This window comes from Melanaphis sacchari, unplaced genomic scaffold (assembly GCF_002803265.2).
Source record: "Melanaphis sacchari strain LSU unplaced genomic scaffold, SCAv2.0 Contig20_pilon_pilon, whole genome shotgun sequence".
Lineage (NCBI taxonomy): Eukaryota > Metazoa > Arthropoda > Insecta > Hemiptera > Aphididae > Melanaphis > Melanaphis sacchari.
The window spans coordinates 5,807,293-5,829,376 of record NW_020271042.1 but is presented as its reverse complement, the minus strand read 5'-3'; the positions used below and the strand labels follow the sequence as shown (position 1 = coordinate 5,829,376).

Sequence of the window (22,084 nt, the reverse complement as noted above, 5' to 3'; positions counted from 1 at the left end):
TATAGTGATGGTGGTGATCCATTGTTAATATGTATAAAAAAATAAAATATTTTCTTTCTATTGATGTAATATCAAATTCTGGTGCAGGTTTAACTAATGTAAAAAATAAATTCAAAGGTCGTTTTAAAAACATTATATAACACTTTGATAAGTTTGGTAAAAAAAAATAAATAGTTTTATTTTATTTAGATACTACATAATTAGTACCATTACAAATAAGTTAGGTTAGGTATACATTTTTCATATAATTATTATTATTTAACTAATTAGTTTTGTCCTCGGCGGTTATGTTCTATCAAATAATTATATAATGGCTGAGTAATGATAATATAATCTAGAGAAATAAATATTATGGTTATGCATAAATAAATTGTGATTTTTGATTATAGGCGAATAATAATAAATTAATGAAAAAAAAATTATAACATTTGTATTGAATTAAATACTATTATGAATTAAATAAAATTGTTTATATTTTTAAATCAACAGCGATATACATAATATAAACTTTATATATGTATTATATTGTTATATCGTATTAAAATAAAAAAAAATGATATTTGTACATTTATATCATCAAGTTTTTTTGATAAAAATTATATGTGGTTTAAAAAAAAGTGTTTTTAAATGAAATCATACTTAAATTATTGGTATAGCGTAAATAATAACAACAAGTATACGTTCTATAGTATCAGGTGGTATAATAACTGTTAACATCGTTTACATCACAAGCTTAAACAAAAAATGAAAAAAATAATAGATTTAAATTCATTTAATAAATAGATCGAGAGTTGAGACATTAAAATTTTCGACTAACAATAATTAATACAATGAAACCATAAAATGACTACCACTTAAATAAAACTAGAAATCTAGGAGTAGAGTTCTATACACTCACATCATAATATAGTCGTTAATAACATTTTTAATACAAAACATGATTAGTAAATGAGTTCTACTCAAAAATCGTTTTCCAAATACCGACTAAGATGATTTATAGCTTTTAAATTTAATATAACAGCTACACAATAAACACGCCGCCTCTACACAACGACGAAAACGCCTGCATGCTGTTTTCCCCCCACCTCCCTTAAACGAATTTCCTACAACCAAAAATATACTTCGATCACTTTATTATTTATCCAAAACGTCTTTACAGTCTATAAACTTCGATTAGTGTAATACATAATCACTTTAAAGCAGTACAAACATCACCACATAGTGCATTTACATGTTAGCGATTAATGCTCAATTAACTTATTGACTGTTATTATATAGGATAATATAGATTAAATTATTATATAAGATTTTATTTTAATAAACTGCTGTGGAATATTTGAACGTACATTTAAACACTATTATTCATCCCTTACTATGTATAATACATTTGATTCATTGAAACGTTTTTATTTAAAATTTACTATTCAGTTATTTACAATTTTAGGCAACAGTAACGAAGTGTAACATTATATATATTCATATTAAAATTATAATAAATTAGATAATAATTAGAATGTTGATATTACTATTTATTATTACTGATTACTTTCTCAAAAAGGTATAAAGAACATCTAAATGCAATGCATTTAATGCATTATCCTTCTAAGATCTGTGCAACTAAAGACAAATTTATTCATTATTTTATTTATTACTTTCCTACGAAAAATGGTATAAAATATCATTGAAGCAATTTACAATATTATAACACCAGCATAACGGATATAATTTATGCATTACATCCACTTAGTGTATATCAATGCATTTAGGTTATGGCCTATATTTCTATCACCAGGGCTCATTATAACATTTGTATCATGTAAAGTCAATTTTGTTAAAATTCATTTTCAAAATGTTGATACAAAAAAATATAATATTGTGAAGTTAATTTCAGTATGTTATGGACACACTTTTACCGTAAAAATGATTCATAATATGTTTTAATATTGTGTGTATGTGTTCACAGTACCTGAATAGCCCACAATAGGACGTGGTGGGGTCGAACGATTGATCAAGGGGTACGACCCTGTCGAGGAACTTCGGCGTAAGTGTCAGCGACGAAACGGCAGCTAAAAAGCTGTGGTCACCGAGTTCACCTGGCTCAACGCCACATCGTCCACCGCCCCCGCCGATAGTACCGTTGCGAATCGGTTCACCACCAGCACTTACTCCACTGCTACCGCCGCCCGCACCAGTTGACACAACTCCATTTCCCTGAGACACCAACCGCGTCGAATCCACCATAAACTTGGGTCTCTGACACATTTCCTGAAAAAAATTAATATTCGCGGTTATATTATATGCTATGTATACATGACCCGCATTGATAAAAACAATTATAAATATATATTTAAACATTTTGAAGTATACACAATCAATAATACTATATTATGCAGCAAAATATGCAATACTACAAAAATCAAATAATTTAATCTGATTTTTAATATTTTTTTAGTTATTGATAACAATGAAAAAAACCAAAGTTGGGTTTCTTTGTATTTAGTAATTTATTAAAGAGTTTATTATTATAAAAATAGTCACATATTACAGCTTTTATTTTCTGTATTCTGTACCTAAAATGACTTATGGTTTTTAAATAATTAATTTACAATTTTTGAACAGCTATAATTATTTTACATACCTACATAATTTAATAAATTAATTAGCATAGCTTTTAGAAATATTTAATTAAACAATAACAATAACAGTAATTGTAACGTTATGTTATATAATATTATGTATATTGTATAGGCTCGACAAACTATTTGAACAATAACTTTCTATTATTTCCGCATCCTACACACGTATCTGCATCTGTTTATTGGATAAAAAATACCTGAACAATATTTCACAACAATTGAGTACAACTTGTCGTGTATAATCATTTTACAAATATTTTTATATCTTAAATTTATGATGGATGTTTATTCCATCTGAATTTAATATTTCTATGACTCGATTAAATTTGATTTCACTTAGGTATGTACAATAACAGCTGTAATCGAACTGACATTTTTCAAGTATACGATTTGAGTGTATAGTGATAAACTGTATAATGGAATTAATTTAATATATTATTTTTAAAGTAACATTAGAGTGGTTCAATATTTTATAAGCATAAAAAAAGAATAAAATAACGTTTGAAATTAGGTTGAGTTGATACAAAAAAAGTTATAATTTCGAGTTAGAATCACGCGACAAAATACCATGCGGTATACTTGTACAGTATATGGTGGTCGGTGCTGTAATCACTCGGAACTAATTATGCGGTTCCATAAAAAGTCATCTTTCAAATAGCAACACGCACTAATGACCACCGCAAATACACACATGCACACACGCGCACATAAGAAATACACGGTACCTACCTATATATTATACTAGATAATAACGCTCGTCAACGTTTACGGTCGACCAGCACAAATATATATAAATAAAAAAATGAGTCCACCATGATTTATGACCATAGAAGAAAAAAAAAATCACTAGCTCAAAAAGTAAAATGTAATATTGATCAAGCGTTAATTTAAAATACATATCTCCTATCATAAAAAGTATTAAGTACATCTGTATAATATATTATTATTACCGAGACAACCAAATATTTTACTTTAAATCGAAACATCGCAAGCAGTTCAACACATACTATTTAAAATGACTGAAATGTATTTGCAGCTATCTACTTGTGTTATGTTAAGCGATTGTAGATCATCTGGTTACACATAAAATGCGTATATTATAAATATGGCTTTCAAAAAATTTGCAATGATTAATGTGTGAATGTAGTTAATCCGACCTACTATAAAGTTGAATTGAATTGAATTTACTTTTAATAACGATAATAATTGTAAGTTAACACATCAAAAATAAATAGAAATAAATCTTGTTAGATTTCTGTTATCATTTATATTAGTATTTATAGTATAACGTGTTAAATTATTAGTCCAATTATATATTTAAGTATACTTAAGTATTACTATACAAAATTATAAATAACGTTCAATCAAATACTAAAAACTAAAAAATATTAAAAAAAGCTTAATTATTAAATAAAAATCTTGTACATGACAAAACGTACAATTATCATGTTAATAATGTATTTGTCATAAACTATATTCAATAACTGTAATTTAAAATTTGATAGAAGTTTTGTATTGCTAAAAAAATTCGATACCTACATCCGTCATTTTTTTTTTTTGTGCATAATTATATATTGTATATGTTAAACAAATTTAAATTTTAATCAGATCTCGACAATCTAGTCAATTTAATACAATGATGAATGATGATTTATTCAATATATAATTAATATTTTATTCTTGTAATAAAAATGTAACTAAATCTGTTATTAAAGAATGATCATAATTTTAATCCCGTTATAAAACTTTATAGGTAATACATTTAATGTGTATATATATTTATTACCTTGATGCATTTAGAAGTATTACGAGTTTTTATTGTACATATGCAATTTGAATGTGTAGTTATTTGTGAAATCCAAAGATAATTAGTATTATAATACGATATTGAGTATTAATACTATTTACGTAGATACATCCTAATTGTTATAAAATATAATATACGAGATCATACGTAAATGTTTTTAGAGAGTGCAGATTATATTCAAAATATAATAATTATCTATACCACGTACAATGTGCATCATGTATATGTTGCTCAATTTATCTTGCACAGTGGCGGTAGTAATAATTACTATTAAATAAGTGTCAGATTGCAATTCGATTTCTGTGGTCTATATCGTTCGTCAAAACACTCAAAATCAATGATTAAAATTCACTGGGCTCATATAATGTAGATCACTAACTGCTATATAAAAAAGTTCACAAAAATCAATAAATCATCATCAATCATCTTATGCAAATGCAGAACGCTACATAATATTACAATAGGTAAGTACACCAATTTTTTTAGTAAGAAAAATAAAACCAACAGGCATTTATTACCTGTTAAATCTGACACTATTCACAAAAAATGTACCTAATATATTACCTATTATATTTATATGATTACAGTAGTGAAGGATTCTAATTTCAGTGTTTTGTTAGAAAATGCAAACAATTTTTAAATTTTGGACGAATCTAAAGAAGAGAAAATTTCATTATTGACACTAGAATATTGTAATGTTGCACTTGCTAAACGCTACTATACCAACAAAAAACCACTGTACAGTATACCGACTACATCAAGCAAAAAAAAAAGTAGCGCGCTACTTTCAACCACCGCTTAGGACTATCCAAAATGATTTAATGGTGAACGCTACAATAAAACTATTTAACATTAGAAAAAAAATCATCTTGTCATGACACATCTTAAGCTAGCATATTTTTTTTTAATCCATACAACGCCAATATACTTTTAGCGTAATAGTATACAAAATATTATCGTGTTCAACAGCGACGATAAAAATTACAATCGGCACATTAACACATTAACCTAACCTTAACGTGAGGTTAACATAATATTTCAATGTGTACATAAAACATCTCAACATAATAAATATATGTATGTTATACGCATTTATAATTTAATAGTAATGTTTGGATTTCAAGTTCACACCGACTCAATGCTCACGAATATTATATAGGTACATATTACAATATTATAATATGCATAAATGTACTCGTAATATTATAAACGTGAGCACGGCTATCGTTAACTCCAACGATTTATCGAGTTTGAGAAAATATTGTAAACAATTTCTTTAAAACGATAAAAACCTCATAATAGTATCGATCGATCTGATCGGAAAAAAACACGAAGAATAAAAATCATTATTTAGGTGATGTATATGTATATAATCATAAAGATGATAGTACAACAATAAAGAGCCCTCTAAAAACCACTCAAAGATAGATGCATTTTTATATGATATTGTTAAATTTATATATCTAATTTGAATTATTTTTATAAAAATTTGTTTACTTATAATTATTTATATTTCTTGATCTTTTATATTTATACTTTGATCATAAATTGGCGATCTATCACAATTTTGAAATGTTATAGGTATTGCGTTTTGAAGTGTTGCTTCTTAATTTAATAGGGCATAAAAATTTGATAACTGGTGAGTAACGTTAAAATGTATCCTCAATAATCATATTGCTTTATGAATGAAATTGTTTATCCTTTGTTAAATTACAATCGTCTGTAATCGCGGTTATACGAAAAAGGTAAAGCGTCTGCATCGTGTTTTTCCCATTCGGAAAACAGACGACCCATGTGCACCTGCAGACTGTCTTCGGGTTTTCCGGCGACGAAATAATTCGGTCACCACAAAAGCTCCGTGCGCGTACTTTATTGCAAAATATTACTACGGATATTAATAATTAAAATAGATCTCACGATATGGACGAAATCACTCTCACCCACACAGCACACACACACATATCTTCAACAATTCATGTCCATAATGTCCGAATGATTTACAATTTCACAGCGTTTTTCGACGGTATTACGAATTCAGCGAAAGCGTTTTCGTCTCTTATTCTGTTTTTCGAATAGCTAGATTAGATAGCCTGTTGTTTATTCTTTTCCACATTTCTTACACTATGCTTTTATGCAATATACTACGCGAAATTATAATAAAGATAAATTAATAATAAAGAAATCTCACCAGGTTTTCCTTCAAATGTACACCACCAGTAAACTAGGTGACGCATGGGATAACGAATTATAACTATAATATATTATCGTCAAAACAATAATCGAAACGAGATCCCTAAGACGTGTGACGACACCATGCTCAACAGTAATACCAATAATTTATATTGTAATATCTTATATAGGCGTATAACCCCCGCCGGCAAACTGATAGATTCTATGTCACAAATAATAAGGAATTTAAAATTTATATCAACGGTATTCCCATAGGCCGTATACTTACAACGATATGTAATATACATTATATACCACAGTCGTTATGTAAATATATAAAATACGCGAAACACTGATAACTTTGACCAGATAAAGATAGTCCTGTGTACTCCTGTCAGTTTTTTTGACTAAACTTACAATAATGAAGTTTAAATCTTGATTGGTAGAATTGACTTTGTATATATGGCTACTGGAAATATAACAAAATATTATGCACCATTGGCAGGTTTCTGATGTTCATACATTTTACAAAGATTTTAAGAAGATGGTCAAACAATCAACATAATATTAAATCTTAAACAAAGTAGGAATATCATTGAATGTATTACTACATAGGCGTCAAACTATAAAATATGTAGAATAATACCATATTGGCTTAGATAAAATTTACAATTGAGAACTATACCCTCGAAATCAAAATATAAAGATGAAATAGAAAAAAACACACAAGTCTTTGTAAAATCATAGATACTTATATCGCAATGCTTAAAACTAAAAAAAATATTATAGAATTAAAAAAAAGTAATTGTAGTATAATTAAATGTATAACAATGTACAATATTAAAAAACGTACAAAGATTATTTTATTGAAATAATAATAGTTTTTTATTTATTAGTTCATATAATAATATAGTTGTACGATAAAATTACATGATTTCAAAATTTAAAGTTCATTTTATGAAAAAGTATGGACTTGAGTTTATTTTATTATATTTACAACGTGTAAAAAAATTGTTTCCATATCATTGAATGGTTAACTTTTTGTAAGAAGATCTAAAATCAATAATCGAATATTCATTACCATACGCGTGATCTAATAATACTTTCATATAGTTCTGTTGTAATATTATTTATGTTAGGGATAATAATACATTATAGGTATCATATTCATCTCGTCTTAGTAACGTCTACTGGGCGTTAAGTATTCGTTAAAATAAAATCATACACCGTGTTTAAACAAAAAAGTAATAATAATAAAAAACGAGTGAATTACGGTGTATTGACCTGTTATGAAAACGTATATAAAATATAAAGAAAAAAAAAATTGAACGCTATTCGTTTTTCAACGGGTTTGCTGCAATTAATTAGGTAGTTCAAAGAAGTGTACAACGTAAGTGAGAAAACATAAAATCTGCAGTTATATTATAAATTATATTTAATAATTAACACATAAATGCTTGTTCTGAATGTACGTGTACGTGTTATTAGTATTATTAAAAATATATATATATATATACTTTTATACGTAGAAGAAGTAATTAATTATATACAAACTAACTTATAATTAGTGATAAACATGAAAAATACGATGCTCACACTGTGTTCAAAAGTGATGACGACAACGTGTGATATATTTCAGTCGATTTTTTAAATAAAGTAAACATTTTGATTTTGGGTTTTTTATATTTTAATTCGCATGAAATACGTATCACCAAACATAAATATACATTTCTCCGAAATCGTATACGTTGGTGGGCTTTGTATATAAATGACACCAAGCGTGTTAAACGTTTAATTGGCATAAAACAGATACGATATGATGATAGAAATAATATTTTTTTGATGTTTAAGCGCCAAACGTGATTATAGATTTACGTTCTCGGAAAATTTCTGTTAAATGCTGTTTTCGAGCTTATTTATGGGGATGATGATGATATTATATTATACTCTTTAACCAGGACTTTATTTTTGAAAATGTTCAATTTTCCATTTCGTGTATTAAATTGTATTTTGTACATACTCGTATTATTAAGTATGTTATGTCATAATTTAATATTTTTATTAACAAGTGATAATTTATAGCACAACTATTATTAAGATATTGAAATACGTTCTATTGCTTAAATGAGAAACTATTGTTAATGTAGTTAACCAATGCGTACGACACATGTGCACATGGACACATGTTTGATATATTTGGCATCAATATTTAACCGATGTCAATCAGGCAGTTAATAATATATATCATTACCAGAGTTCAGAAGTCATATCGAATCATCATTGAATAATACTGTATTGGATAATGGATGTAGAATAATAGATTGAATAACAGATTAATAAACAAATATCTACATTTTAAAGAATGAGTATTATGAAATTATTATTTAATTATGAAATTTAATTGTGTACATTTTAAAAATTTTGTTAATCATTACGTTTATGAAGTGAAAAAATAATTAATTTTTCTATTTTTGTATTAATGGATAAATAGTCAAAAATGAAATAGTTTAAATTTTCAGAATATTTTAGATGGCTAATAAATATTAGATATATTTACATATCTACTAGGTATTATCAAGTCTTGAATAAAAAACTTCATCATAGTATATCAAAAAATTTTTCATGCTATGGATTTTGAATATTTTTTTTAATAAATAGTTATTTGATATCATATATTTAAAAAAAAAAAATGTCTTTTATTAATTTCTATTCAAAATAATAACTACACTTTTTTCATTTTATTGATTCAATAAACTACAAATTATTTGTATTTTTTCACTAGTAACTGTTTTAGATAAAACGACTACTTACTGGTATTACAGTTTTTAGTTACCTAATAATAATATTAAATACATTTTTCTGGTAAAATAGTATAATAAGTGGATAATTTAACAATCATTTATACTGCTATAAGTCTTAAACAACGAATTTATTTCGTAATAATTTAATACACTCACGTGCGGTCGCATCCATACGATGGGTTGAACTGCTGGTCTCTTGTTCTTGTACAGACACTTGGGACCGGCTGCAAAGTCGGGATCCTCGAATAAGGCGCCTCGTTCACGGCACGAGCGGCGCACCGCGTGATAGTTGGGCTGCTGTCTTGGCCTCTCCACAGTCCAATAACCCCTGCAACGACCAGATCACAGTACATTGTATTATTACTGTATTAGAATTGCGAGTTCGGTTGGAGAGATTTGGGTAAATATAAAAAACTGAGGCTTTACGCAATTGTATATTTGTTTATATCTTTACCTTTAGGTATCAAACAGGATATAGTTAGCTAGGTACTTTTTTATAGACACGAATATTTAATTCTTGATGTCTGGATTTCAAACCAAAAATTTATTAGTTTGTTTTTTTATAAAAAAAAAAAATTATATTTTCTAATAAACTAGTAACGTAAAGACTTTTAAGATTTTATTTTAATTTTGCTCAAGGATGGTAACGTATGAATACGGGTGTAGTAAAAATATGTCTAAAAAATATTATCTAGATATACATATTATACTAGTCAAAATATTGTAATAATTACACTTTTTGAAAACTACGAATCACCAAAAAATAAAATTAGCTTAAAATGGATGCGATTGACCACGTGTTGTAGTGATTGATTGTGTTTAATAATGTATTTTCTGGTTTAAAATAGGTTTCCAAAACAAATGCACATTGCATATAATATCACTTAGTATCAAGTAATTGTTTAAGTTAAGTCTTAACTACGTATGATAAAACGGGAATATCGTATACGTATTTACGTATCGCAATATTTATAATAATTAATAATTCTGCGCAGTCATGCATTTAGCGAAAATAATACACGTCATACGACGACAATAAACGTATGGTAATGAATAATGACGATTAAAAGTTATTGGCTGCTAGGCAGATACTACGAGTGGAAACTATACCTATCTACCAATACATTATGGTGATTTAAGATATATTATTTTAACGGTAAAACATATTTAACGCAAAATGATAGGTACCTTACGGTATCTACCTACTTATACACTGGTATTATTATTTTAAATTTTCACTATATCCGGTTTCCGGAAAACCATAAGTTATTTGTATAATCGTTTTAATTGTTTTATTACGCGTACCTATAATCTACAAGTGTGACGTAAATAATTTGTTATAAATATAAATAATGTTATTTAATGGATGCACATGCATAATTTGTGTACTGTATTGGTACCTACGCTTGATATTAATACCTCAAGGCATAGAGGCATCATTGTTTTTATGATTACGCGTGCAAAAAGAAAATAATATTAGGTAGGTCGAGTGCATTGTGCGCACATCGAAATTAAAACAATACGTACGTACTATAATATTATAATAACAGTATCTCTATTGTCGTTTTTATACATACATATTATTACTATAATATATGTCAACAGTTGGAATTCGCGCATTTTTTATATTAAGCAGTAGTAGTGTTTCCTAATAGCATACTGTTTCAACACAGTTCGAACACGAAACAAATTTAGTAAGCTTTTATGTACGTGCACGTAATTGTTTGGTAAACATGTGTAAGATTACATAGGGCGATTTCCCGACATTTCCGATGAGAAGTTTTTATGTATAATATATATTCTAACCTAAGAACACCTCGGCATTGTAGTTGTTCCGTTGATGTTAAACATAACCTAACCCAACTTAACGGCATTCTTATATCTTCATTAAACGCATGCATTTTGGCTAACATAACGGAGGTAGAAATTATGGTTCTCAGTTTCTCATCCGCACAGAAGTTTCTGAGCAATAAAGAAACTAACATTTAAATAAGAGTGAAACGAAATGCAATGGCGTCTCTGTTAATATAATAGTATAATTATATTGATTGTATAGGTTTACAGGTTTTTATACGAAAAAATTCATCATAACCGCATAATTTTATTACAAACAGATTTTTCGGAAAACTAATTTAAATCCAATAAACATCATAAACGGCCAACACAAAATGACCGATGCGATATGAAATGACTATATTTTTTGAATTTTGTTTGAACGAAAAGCAATCACATACCTAATATTGCATATTGGAATACCACACGATTTCGTTGCATTCAAGTCAACAGTATCTTATGACATTTATAATAAATGTCAAATATGCCGGAAAATCATAGTATTTTTAAACGTGCATACTATGTATGCATTTCATAATTAATTAAATTAAGCAATAAAAATGGATTTTGAATAAAACGGTAAATTGTCTAAAGTTTTAACCTAGTCACCCATCTCTTATTTTTATTTTTATTCTGGTTGATCCATTTAAATTGCTACTTGTTTTGTGTTTTGGATATCTCTTTTCGCTGTGAATTTTTTCTTCTGAAAATCGTTGGGAACTTAGCTTCACTATAAAATGAATATGAACACATGTAAAATTATTCGATTGGAACAGAATCACTTAACTCAGTGAATTTCTGTTCATTAGCTTAGTCAATATCCCCCAAACATACTGTAAGAACAAATTTATAAACTGTTCATTTGTGTTAAATTCATGGTGTAAAACCATAATTTTCTATGCAGAGTACCTATATGTTACATTCTTTACAAACGTATTCAAATAAATATTAAACAAATCGAACTTTAGAACAAATTTTTAAATGAATAGGTATTATGTTACAAATACGAACTTAGCAATAAAAATAAATAATTGCATTATAGTTATCGTATGATTTTTATGTAAAATTATATGTACATATTCTATATACACTTTATTGCGATGCCTTCATCTTAATTTTTGATTTTCGGTTTATTTTGTCTGCTAACTTATCGATGAAATATTTATAAAAATAACTAACTGTGTATGTTGTAAGCTAATGGTTACATACCATGTTTACTTTACTTATTGTAAATAATATATACTAATATTTGAATATGTAAAATTATTCTTAATTTAACTTTCAATACACAAAAAAACTTGTAGCACGCACAAACATTTTTAATTAATTTGACTTTTAATGTAACCAATGGTTGAGTAATAACTAATAAATATTAGTAAAATTATAAAAGAAATTAGTTTCATCATTGGAGAATAAACGTGCTCCATTAGTGAAACCATCACTTGTAATAGATACCTCCAGCCGTTATACCTATCTACTATATTGTTAAAACATTTCAACGATAAAATAGTAACATTTTAGCTTTTTGAGTATAGATACGTACATTATTGATGATTGCTTTAGTCTTTTGTAATATTATTCATTCCATTTTTTAACAATACAAAGATATTGCAATGTATGCAAAAAGAGTACAGTTACACATTGTACATACAACAAAATAGTTTTTGTAAGAATAATCTAACGTCAATAGTTTGACCCTTAAAACACTGCACAAATATACAGTAAAAGCCAAACAATTTATAGACTGATCATATTTGGTTTATTAAGTATAGCTACCTTTAAAAATGTGACTCAATGTAAATTAATTATATATGAATAATAATATGATAAGTTCAACACATGTGAGTAGTTAAAAGTTTGTATACCTATTACATTATAAAAATAAACGTTGAATTTAAAATAAAATTATTCATTAGTATTGATAGTGAGACGAATATAAATTATTTATACGATCAAGAGTATAATATTTTAATATATATTATATCGCATTTACTTACTGAAATCAATCTTTTCATAAAATAAATTTCTAGTTAGTAATGAATTCATCCATACTGTTAATTTTAACTAAAATATATAATATGGACATCAGTTTTTTGAAATAGAAAATACCTATATTGTACATTTAGTGTAATAATTATAAGATAAATTTGGTTTTGTAAATTATTTAAACTATATTTACTCATAGGTATTATTCTATAAATAAAAATATAACAATATTTTATATAACATTATTTTCTATAAATGTATTATTCGAGACTAAGAATTATTAATTTATGTGTTAATAAATGGTTTGTATGCAAATTAAATACACTTAAAACATCGTACGTCATTAGTAAATAATGTTGTCATCGATCTATTTTATATACTCGAAGTATCGAATAAATTATAAAAAATAATATTGAAATTTGTATCAAGTAGTTTTTTATATATATTTAAAACACCCATTAAAATTTATATACAATTTAATTAAGTTCATTTTTATTTTTTATTTAAATTTAAAATAATTTATCAATTATTTGCAAAATAGCATATTTAGATATAAATAAATAAAACGTCGACATAATAAAATTGCGTGTAACTTAAAATTAATTAATTATTATAATTATTATTACTATCAATCTGATAGCATTATTTATAAAAAATAAAAATAAAATGTTATATATTGTTATATTTATGTTCATAAAACACAACATCGGTAAGTTTAAGCAATTCACAATAGGTAATTAATTGTATTATAATAACTATACAAAGTGTACATTATAGGTTTATTTAATGAATGAATAATTAAATAGATTTCCATATTTTGTATTTTCATGAATTTACGATCCTTAATAATTTCACTACCTTGATATATGTACAGTTAAAAAGATTGACTTAACTAAGGGCATATGTTAAAATAAATAATATGTTAATATTTTTCGAAACTTATTTTATTAAATATGACAGAATATTATGTACATTGATAAAACAAACTACCTATACAGTCATGTTTGTTGTCACTGTTATTTATCTTAAACCACGTTATAGTATTTATAAGTAACTATAAATAACAATAAATAGTATATAGTATATATCCGTTTACCACGATAATATGTACGATGTACTTTAGATGCATAAAGTTAATAACATATCATAGCGGTGAAAATATAAAAAAATATGAAGAAATCGAATTTATAAACTCATAAAATAAGATAAATCACTTTGGCCCATTTTTCAAATCATTAACGTTGGATTAGAAATGTATTGTACTCAAAAAATTTACTCGCAGTTTATAAGACATGTATAATAATAATATACACGGACAGCATACCTTCCTAATACGTAATAACTAAGACCGTAGCAATACAAATTGGCGGTATTCTATACTGCAGGCACAGGATGCTAAACACGGATTTTCGACTTGTTCGGGTATAAATATGATATAAATATTAAAAATATTTATAATATAATAAGGTATATTATATACGTCACACTAAAATATTAAACATGTTATTAAACACACGCACTGGCGCACTTATGTATTATCGTACACAAATATTTAACATAGGTGATACCCAATTATTATTTCTGATGCACGAAGCTATAATGATCGTGGTCGACATTTAAGGTTCGTTAAAAGCCAATCAAATGGATCACAGTTTTCTTTAATAAAAAATAAATCATGACAATAACAAAAATAAATAGTATTTTAGTTAACGTCGTTAAAAATTATTTGATATAGTAATATTAGCACTAGAAACAGAGATTATCAATTTGGAAATGCGAGATTGAGAACAACAGCTTTCGATAATATCTGCCAAATAAAATTACTCGTGGTATCATTGATACCTTCATATTATAATCTCTATAAGAATTTACATAAAACTTATACAATATACATAGTGTGGTTTTTTTATCACAAATTATTCATTATTTAAATAATTATTAAATTGATATTATTAATTTTTTAACAGTATATTATTCTTATTAATATTTTTATACGTAAAAATCAAATTTCGAACGAGTAGTTATGAGTTATTTGTATACAAAGTTCAAATAAATGAATTAGTGGACTTAGATTTTGGGAGTATTTTCCTACATCATACCACTCCATTAATTGAGATTTAAAATACCTGTATCTCATAAACTGAACAAAAATTTGATTTTTACATATAAAAATATTAATAAGAATAATATACTGAAATTAAAAATGTAATTTACTCGTACAAAAAAATATAAACTTAAAAAATTATAAAGATAAAAAATATGATTTCTTTAGACAATTTTTGTTTTTTTATTAGTAGCAAAATGGTATAAGAGAAATATTTTCAAAAACGTTTAATTTTTCAGAATAATGGGTAATTCGTAAATCGTGATAAAATAATCACCTGGTATATGCGAGTATAGGTACTTAAAGTATACCGTGTACAATTTTTGATGACAGAACAATCAATGAGCGCTTTTGAAGTGGTGCACGAAAGAGGTATGGGGTTAAAAAAAATAGTTTTTGTATTATTTCTTAAACTGCATGCGCATAGAATGTATATAGTAGCGGATTTATATAAAATGACCTGACCGTTATCGCGATGTCGGCTTATAGAAATGGTCGCAGGCGCGCGTGATCTATCATCTGCGACCGAGGAAAGTATCTCAAAGTCGTCAACAGTTAAAATCAGCCTCGGTCCACCTTCTCTTCTCCAGCAGTGAGTATATTTATATATACATTAATTATTATTATATGTATAAAAGTATAAAATATAATAAATAATAACACATGCATGCGCGAGCACACAGACTCTTCGGTCCTTCACATAACCGCTGCGGAAGCGTTTCCCGTTATCTCCTGCACAGCTGCAACGCCACCACTGATGACCACTACTCGAAATGTACAGTTAGCAGTGCGGAAACAGGTCCGGTTTTGATCTACGAGCGAGCGCGCAAGCAAGTCTCCGTCGTCGGCGTGTTAAAAGAATAATATATATAATGACAAGCACAATAATAAAATCTGCCAGCGCATAGACGGGTGGGGGCCAGAATGCGCGGACATAGCATGCTTATTTTGAATTTACTCGGCAGTGTAAAAGTGATCAAGACACTGCATGTTACAAAGGCAAAAGCGGACGTGTATTCAGTACTTTCGTTTGTCGTACATAGCATCTTATTCATACCTATTCGTCCGAAGTTTGTGGATGAGTCGACAAAAAATGTTTTATTGATAACACTTGTTGTGCAATGGACAATGCATTTTCAGATTTTATTATATTGTATATTTCAGTCGGGGTTATATTTGCAAGGGTTGAGAAGTGTTACGAATAGTCTCGGGGGTCGAAAAATGTTTGTACAGAAATTTTTCAAGAGAAATGTTTAATTTATTTTTATTAAAATATCAACAAAATTCTATGATAGCCAAATATTTAAAGAAGAACGAAATTATTTTAAAAACCACTAAATGTTTTTATTGTTTGTTATATACATAAATTGAAATTGTTTATGTATTAAAGGTTTAGGCGTTTATTGCGTGTACTAATATTAGTAATAATAAAAAAAAATATATTAATATACATTTTATTATGAACTAATATGCAACATACAAAACAGTATGTACCCATACAGACTTCATATATTTCATTTTAATTCAAATAATTTTTTACAATAACACAACACGAATGAATGTATAAAAAAAAATCAGATCAATCTGATATGATGATTTTGATTACCGTTTAAACATTATATATTTTTTAATTCAATTAAAAAAAAAAAAAAAAAAACACTAAAGAAATCCATTTAAATATACAAAAGATTAAAAATAATAATTTCATTGTATCATACATTTCTCATCATTTGACTTAGATCTCCTATAATCGTATGATAGTGAACTATGCAACGCAAACGCAACAATACGCGTTTGCCGCACGTGACAGTAGCCGGCGCAAATACATCGCGGTTTTGTCTGTAGAGTGTAGACTTCGTGCATAGTGATAATGATAATGACATGCAATTTAACCATTAATGCAATAATAATATAATGATGATAGCATTAAAACGGATATGGGTGTCAAACAACCACTGCTGCATTATCATTATGCACTCGGTTAGACGTGCAATCAAAGTGTATTAGCGTTTTGTATACGTGACGACTGTAGCTGCACCACAGGATGTCGCGAGCTGCACGCATTCGTAATGAAATAATTTAATAAATACATAAAAATCTCATACGCATAAGTACATAGTTTTTATATGCCTAAATGCCTAAGTAAATTTATACACATATCCTACTGTACCGTTATTTCTACAAAAAAACAGCATTGTGGTGTGTATAATAATGTGGGAATAAGTACATTATAATATTATGCATTTATTGCGATAATCAACGAGTATGATCCCGCATTGAATATACCAAAATATATTATTGTAGAGTATTTGTAAAATTGTATTCCTCGAAACGAACGAGACACCGGAAATATTAATATTTATTAAAAATAAAAAACACCAACTCCTTAGATGTTTCCAAACTGATATGGTGGAATGCGGAAGGCCATAAAATAGTAAAGAATTTTTTGTTTTATTTTTTTATGTTTGTGGCGAATTTGTTATAATTATTATTCTTTTTGTATGTTATAATGGTTATCCCAAATAAAAATCAAAAATACATAAATAAACTGTAATATCATTAACACACGCCTCGCATGGACATAATAATTTTATAATTTTGAAATATGTTTGATAAAGACAAATATAAATATTTTAGAGACTTATACTGTAATAATAGTTAACTACCCTAAATTAGTTTGATGTATAGAACAGTAATACTTGTTTTCATAAGTGGTACATTACTAATTCGTAATAAACTAGAATGGTACGTGAAAAATTGTTGGAAATCTTTAAGCTTGTATTTCTATAATGATTTTATAGTATAATTCAATGATTATCGTAGATGGTATAGTGGTTTCCGCAGTCTTTGGACCTGACCTAACCTAACTTAACCTAACTGCAGTTGTCGAGGAGAAGCCCAGTGACCGGTAAACCTATAATATAGTACAATTTATAAGATATATATATCATTATAACCTATATAATATATTTATAAACGGCCGCCAGATGTCATATCCTATCCATAAAGTTTTAAAAAGTGAAACGAACAATAACAAAGGACATATAAGTGAATATCAACGGAATAAGGAAATAAAACACATTTTATTATCATACTATTAAAATATGTATGTAGTTATATAGGTAGGTATAGTAACTTGTATGGGTATGTACTGCAGCTGCGTACACATTTTATAATATATTGTAAAGTTTATAACGTAGACGAATATAGTATATCTAACTCCGACCAGGTCGACAGGTCGTAAATTATACAATTGTAAAGTATTATAATACGCTCGTTGATTTCCATATCGATTTCCATTCTCTGGTATTTAAGGTCCAATGATTTCCAAACCAAAAACAAGGCAAGTGTGTCTTCTATTGTGAACACTGTTTAATTCTGTCGTTTACTTTTTTTCTAATTAAAATTTTTAGAAATTATTATGAAACGTTTCGAGTATGAGTTGAATTAATTTATGATTAAATTTTCAACTACTGAAAAATGCTCAATGAATAGTATCCTACAAAGATATAGGTAGATATATTATACTAAAAAAAATGAGTTAAAGAATACTGAAAACATATTGGCTTTAATCTATTTATCATATCAAATCGTACTTTTATTGCCTAGGTGTTATAAAAGTAGAAACACATTAAATATGATTTTAACAAAGTTTGACAATATATTATATAATGTGTATCATTGGATAATAATTTATTTTTTTAATTTTTATTTGTTGACCATTTCAAAAACGAATTAGGTAGGCATTTAGGTGTATTTAAAAATAAATGTTTTTTATATGCAACTATAGTTGAAATATGCACTGAATTAAAATATATAATAAAGTATGCAAAATATTGTTTACTTTAAGCTCCGAGCATTTTTAAACATATTTCTATACCACAATAACCATGTTTTAATGATAAGTGAATAATATGAAAATGCATAGACGTCCCTACCCCTTATAAAATATCATATGTTTTATATATATATATACCATATTATAGTATATTTTATAGGTATACGTAATATAGATGCTGCTTGTCTCCCAAGTCCTACCGAAGAAGCTACACGAGTGAGTGTTATTAAACATTTCTATGAAGAATATGGTTCGCACGGTCTTCATGCTGACAAGGCACTATATTATGATGTAATAAATGTATGCAACCTGCTGAGCCTCCGTCTGGTGCAAGAGTTTGGTCGGTGAAGGGTGGGACCGTGGGGGACTAAAGTTTGATGTACGCGATTGCGATGTAATAATATTTTATGACGTGCGTGGTTTGCATAGGTGTTTTTATATTGTATAGATATAAACTGGTATAATATCCAAGTGTATATACATTATAAACTTCCTCCTAACTGAGTTTAAATACGGTGCATAGATCGGCAGCGACGGCGGCGCCGATGGCTTCGTGCCATCATATTATTATTATCCTAACAACACGAAATAAAAATCGCGACAGACAGGTCCTTCGCCGCAGCCGCATCCTTTCACTTTGTACGTACCGCCGACGCTGAAGACTCACAGCTGACCCCCTTGTTTACTACTACCATACAGCATATTATAGCACATAGGTATTATATTTAACATTAGATCGATACATAGTATTTTTTATAATATATAGATAATAGTAGGTATTCTACTGATTTTACTGTAGTTCTGTACTTCTACTGTTTACATGATGCTTATGTCTTTATTAAATTATATCTCCTGAGTACAATAAAAACAAAAAATAATAATTGAATTTATAACGTTATAAACAGTAACAATAAATATTATACCCACACGAATACACGATGTTTTAATTTATTCGTAAGTAAAGTTTACTTCGAATGATGGATGAACAGTGTTGCATTACCCAATAGTCACTTTTCATAAACATTTACGTTCACTAGTTGCTTCAGAACGGCCTACATTACTATCTATAATATTATTAAATATCTCAATCCATTACGAATTTAAAGATAAAATATTATGCATACTATATCGATTGGTGTACATATTATTCTTACAAAAACATGTCATAATATAGAAACAATGAATATATGAACCAATAGAATATGCTTTACTTCAGTTTAAAAGGAAAGAGGGTGAGGCAATATAATTTTATGTAAAATAAATAACTTATGCATTAAAAAATGCAATTCTTGATGACTATCGGGAAGATATTAGGTTTGTTATTATCAGGTTTATAATAGTGTACAAAATTGGTAATTTTTAATTACAAATGAAATTACAATATTGTTGGCATAATTTTTTTTTTTTTGGTTGGTTAGTTGGGGGAGGGGTTGGAAGTTAGCTAATGTAATGAATTTAACCAAATTATTTCAATGTTTTTTTTTTTTTTTTACAACAATAACAAATTTATCCATTTTAAATTGATATACGTAAAAAAATATACAGCATTATGAGAAAACCAAAATGTTTTTTATATTTTTAATATTTACATTAAATCTTGAAATATGTATGTTGTAACTTATAGACTATAACAAGTTTCTCTTATTTTGGGATACATTTATGTTGACTACATTGCTATATAAAATTTTAAAACATCAATATTATACATGAGATTGGTAAAAACAAATCATTATTCTAGATCAACAATAGGTATTTTAATAAGTTCCGTGTATAGAACATGTCACGGATGGTTACAATGCTGGCGATTTATTCATTACGTTTGGCGGTCTATTAGAAATAATCACCTAAATACAAACGAGTCTCTACCTTACCTAACCCGATTCAGTGCAGTTGTTTTGACGCAGCTGTAACTGCATAGGACAATCGACGACAAATTACCATAAACTAACTATAGAAACGTATGAATTTGTTCCCCATAGATTAATTTTTAAGCAACTTTACTTAGATATTGATAAGTCATAAACTATTACTAAATAATTTTACTTGTTTAATAAATTTATGTGAATTTAATGAAATATAATTTAAAGATCTTCTAAAAACAAATTCATCAGATGCTAAAGTATATAAAATAACTAAAATGGATTAATTTATAATATGGAATTAACAAATAAAAAAAAGATGCCTAAAATACAATAATAAAGCTTTAAATAATTGTAATGAAGATATATTTCTAACTATTTACAAACTTTTAATTCTATTGGCTACTTTGCTGATCACATTACTATTGATTTCAGTGAAAGGTCCATTCAACTTTTAAATGTTTGAAATTATATTTACGAAGTAATATTGAAAAATAAAATAAAAGTATATGCAGTGGCATGGTAAATTTTTTAATTATAAGACATCATTCAAATATATGTATATTTATAGAAGAAGACATTTTTTTTTTTAAATCCTGTTATTCATGGAATTAAAATATAATTTCTATAATATGTTTCTGTATTCTCATCACTCGATTTGCTTATTGTTATGAGATATGTATTTACAAATTTCAAAGTAGTAAAATTCTACATAAAAATAAACACGTTGGCTCATCAATTTACCCATAATGTATCTATGTAGACCCGATTAACCGAATATCATATTATCATACATACAAGTATATAAATCTATCACATACTGGGCCACTTAAATGAAATTTCTCCGCAATTAAGTATGGTCAGTTTTAGACTGCATAAAGTTTATACTTACCTATTATTATGCTTATCGCTATAGATTATGTCTATTAATAATAGGAAATAGATTATGCATGAGTGTTATTTTCTTTGTGTCACAGTTTTTCAAAAAATTATCGATAAAACATTTGTAAAAGAGTACATTATTTTATGAAGATAATAATTTTTATAATTT

At 27.1% G+C, this 22,084-nt stretch overlaps 1 protein-coding gene across 1 annotated transcript in view; it reads right to left on the bottom strand.

Moving 5' to 3' along the window:
* Positions 1-22,084, bottom strand: part of LOC112593774 (calpain-1 catalytic subunit-like) — an 87,522-nt gene that overhangs the window by 14,338 nt on the left and 51,100 nt on the right. Inside the window, exons 4-5 of the mRNA XM_025338317.1 lie at positions 9,570-9,741; positions 1,967-2,265 (exon numbers count right to left, since the gene is read on the bottom strand). Coding sequence (XP_025194102.1) covers positions 1,967-2,265; positions 9,570-9,741 — 471 coding nt within the window. The remainder of the gene's footprint in view (positions 1-1,966; positions 2,266-9,569; positions 9,742-22,084) is intronic.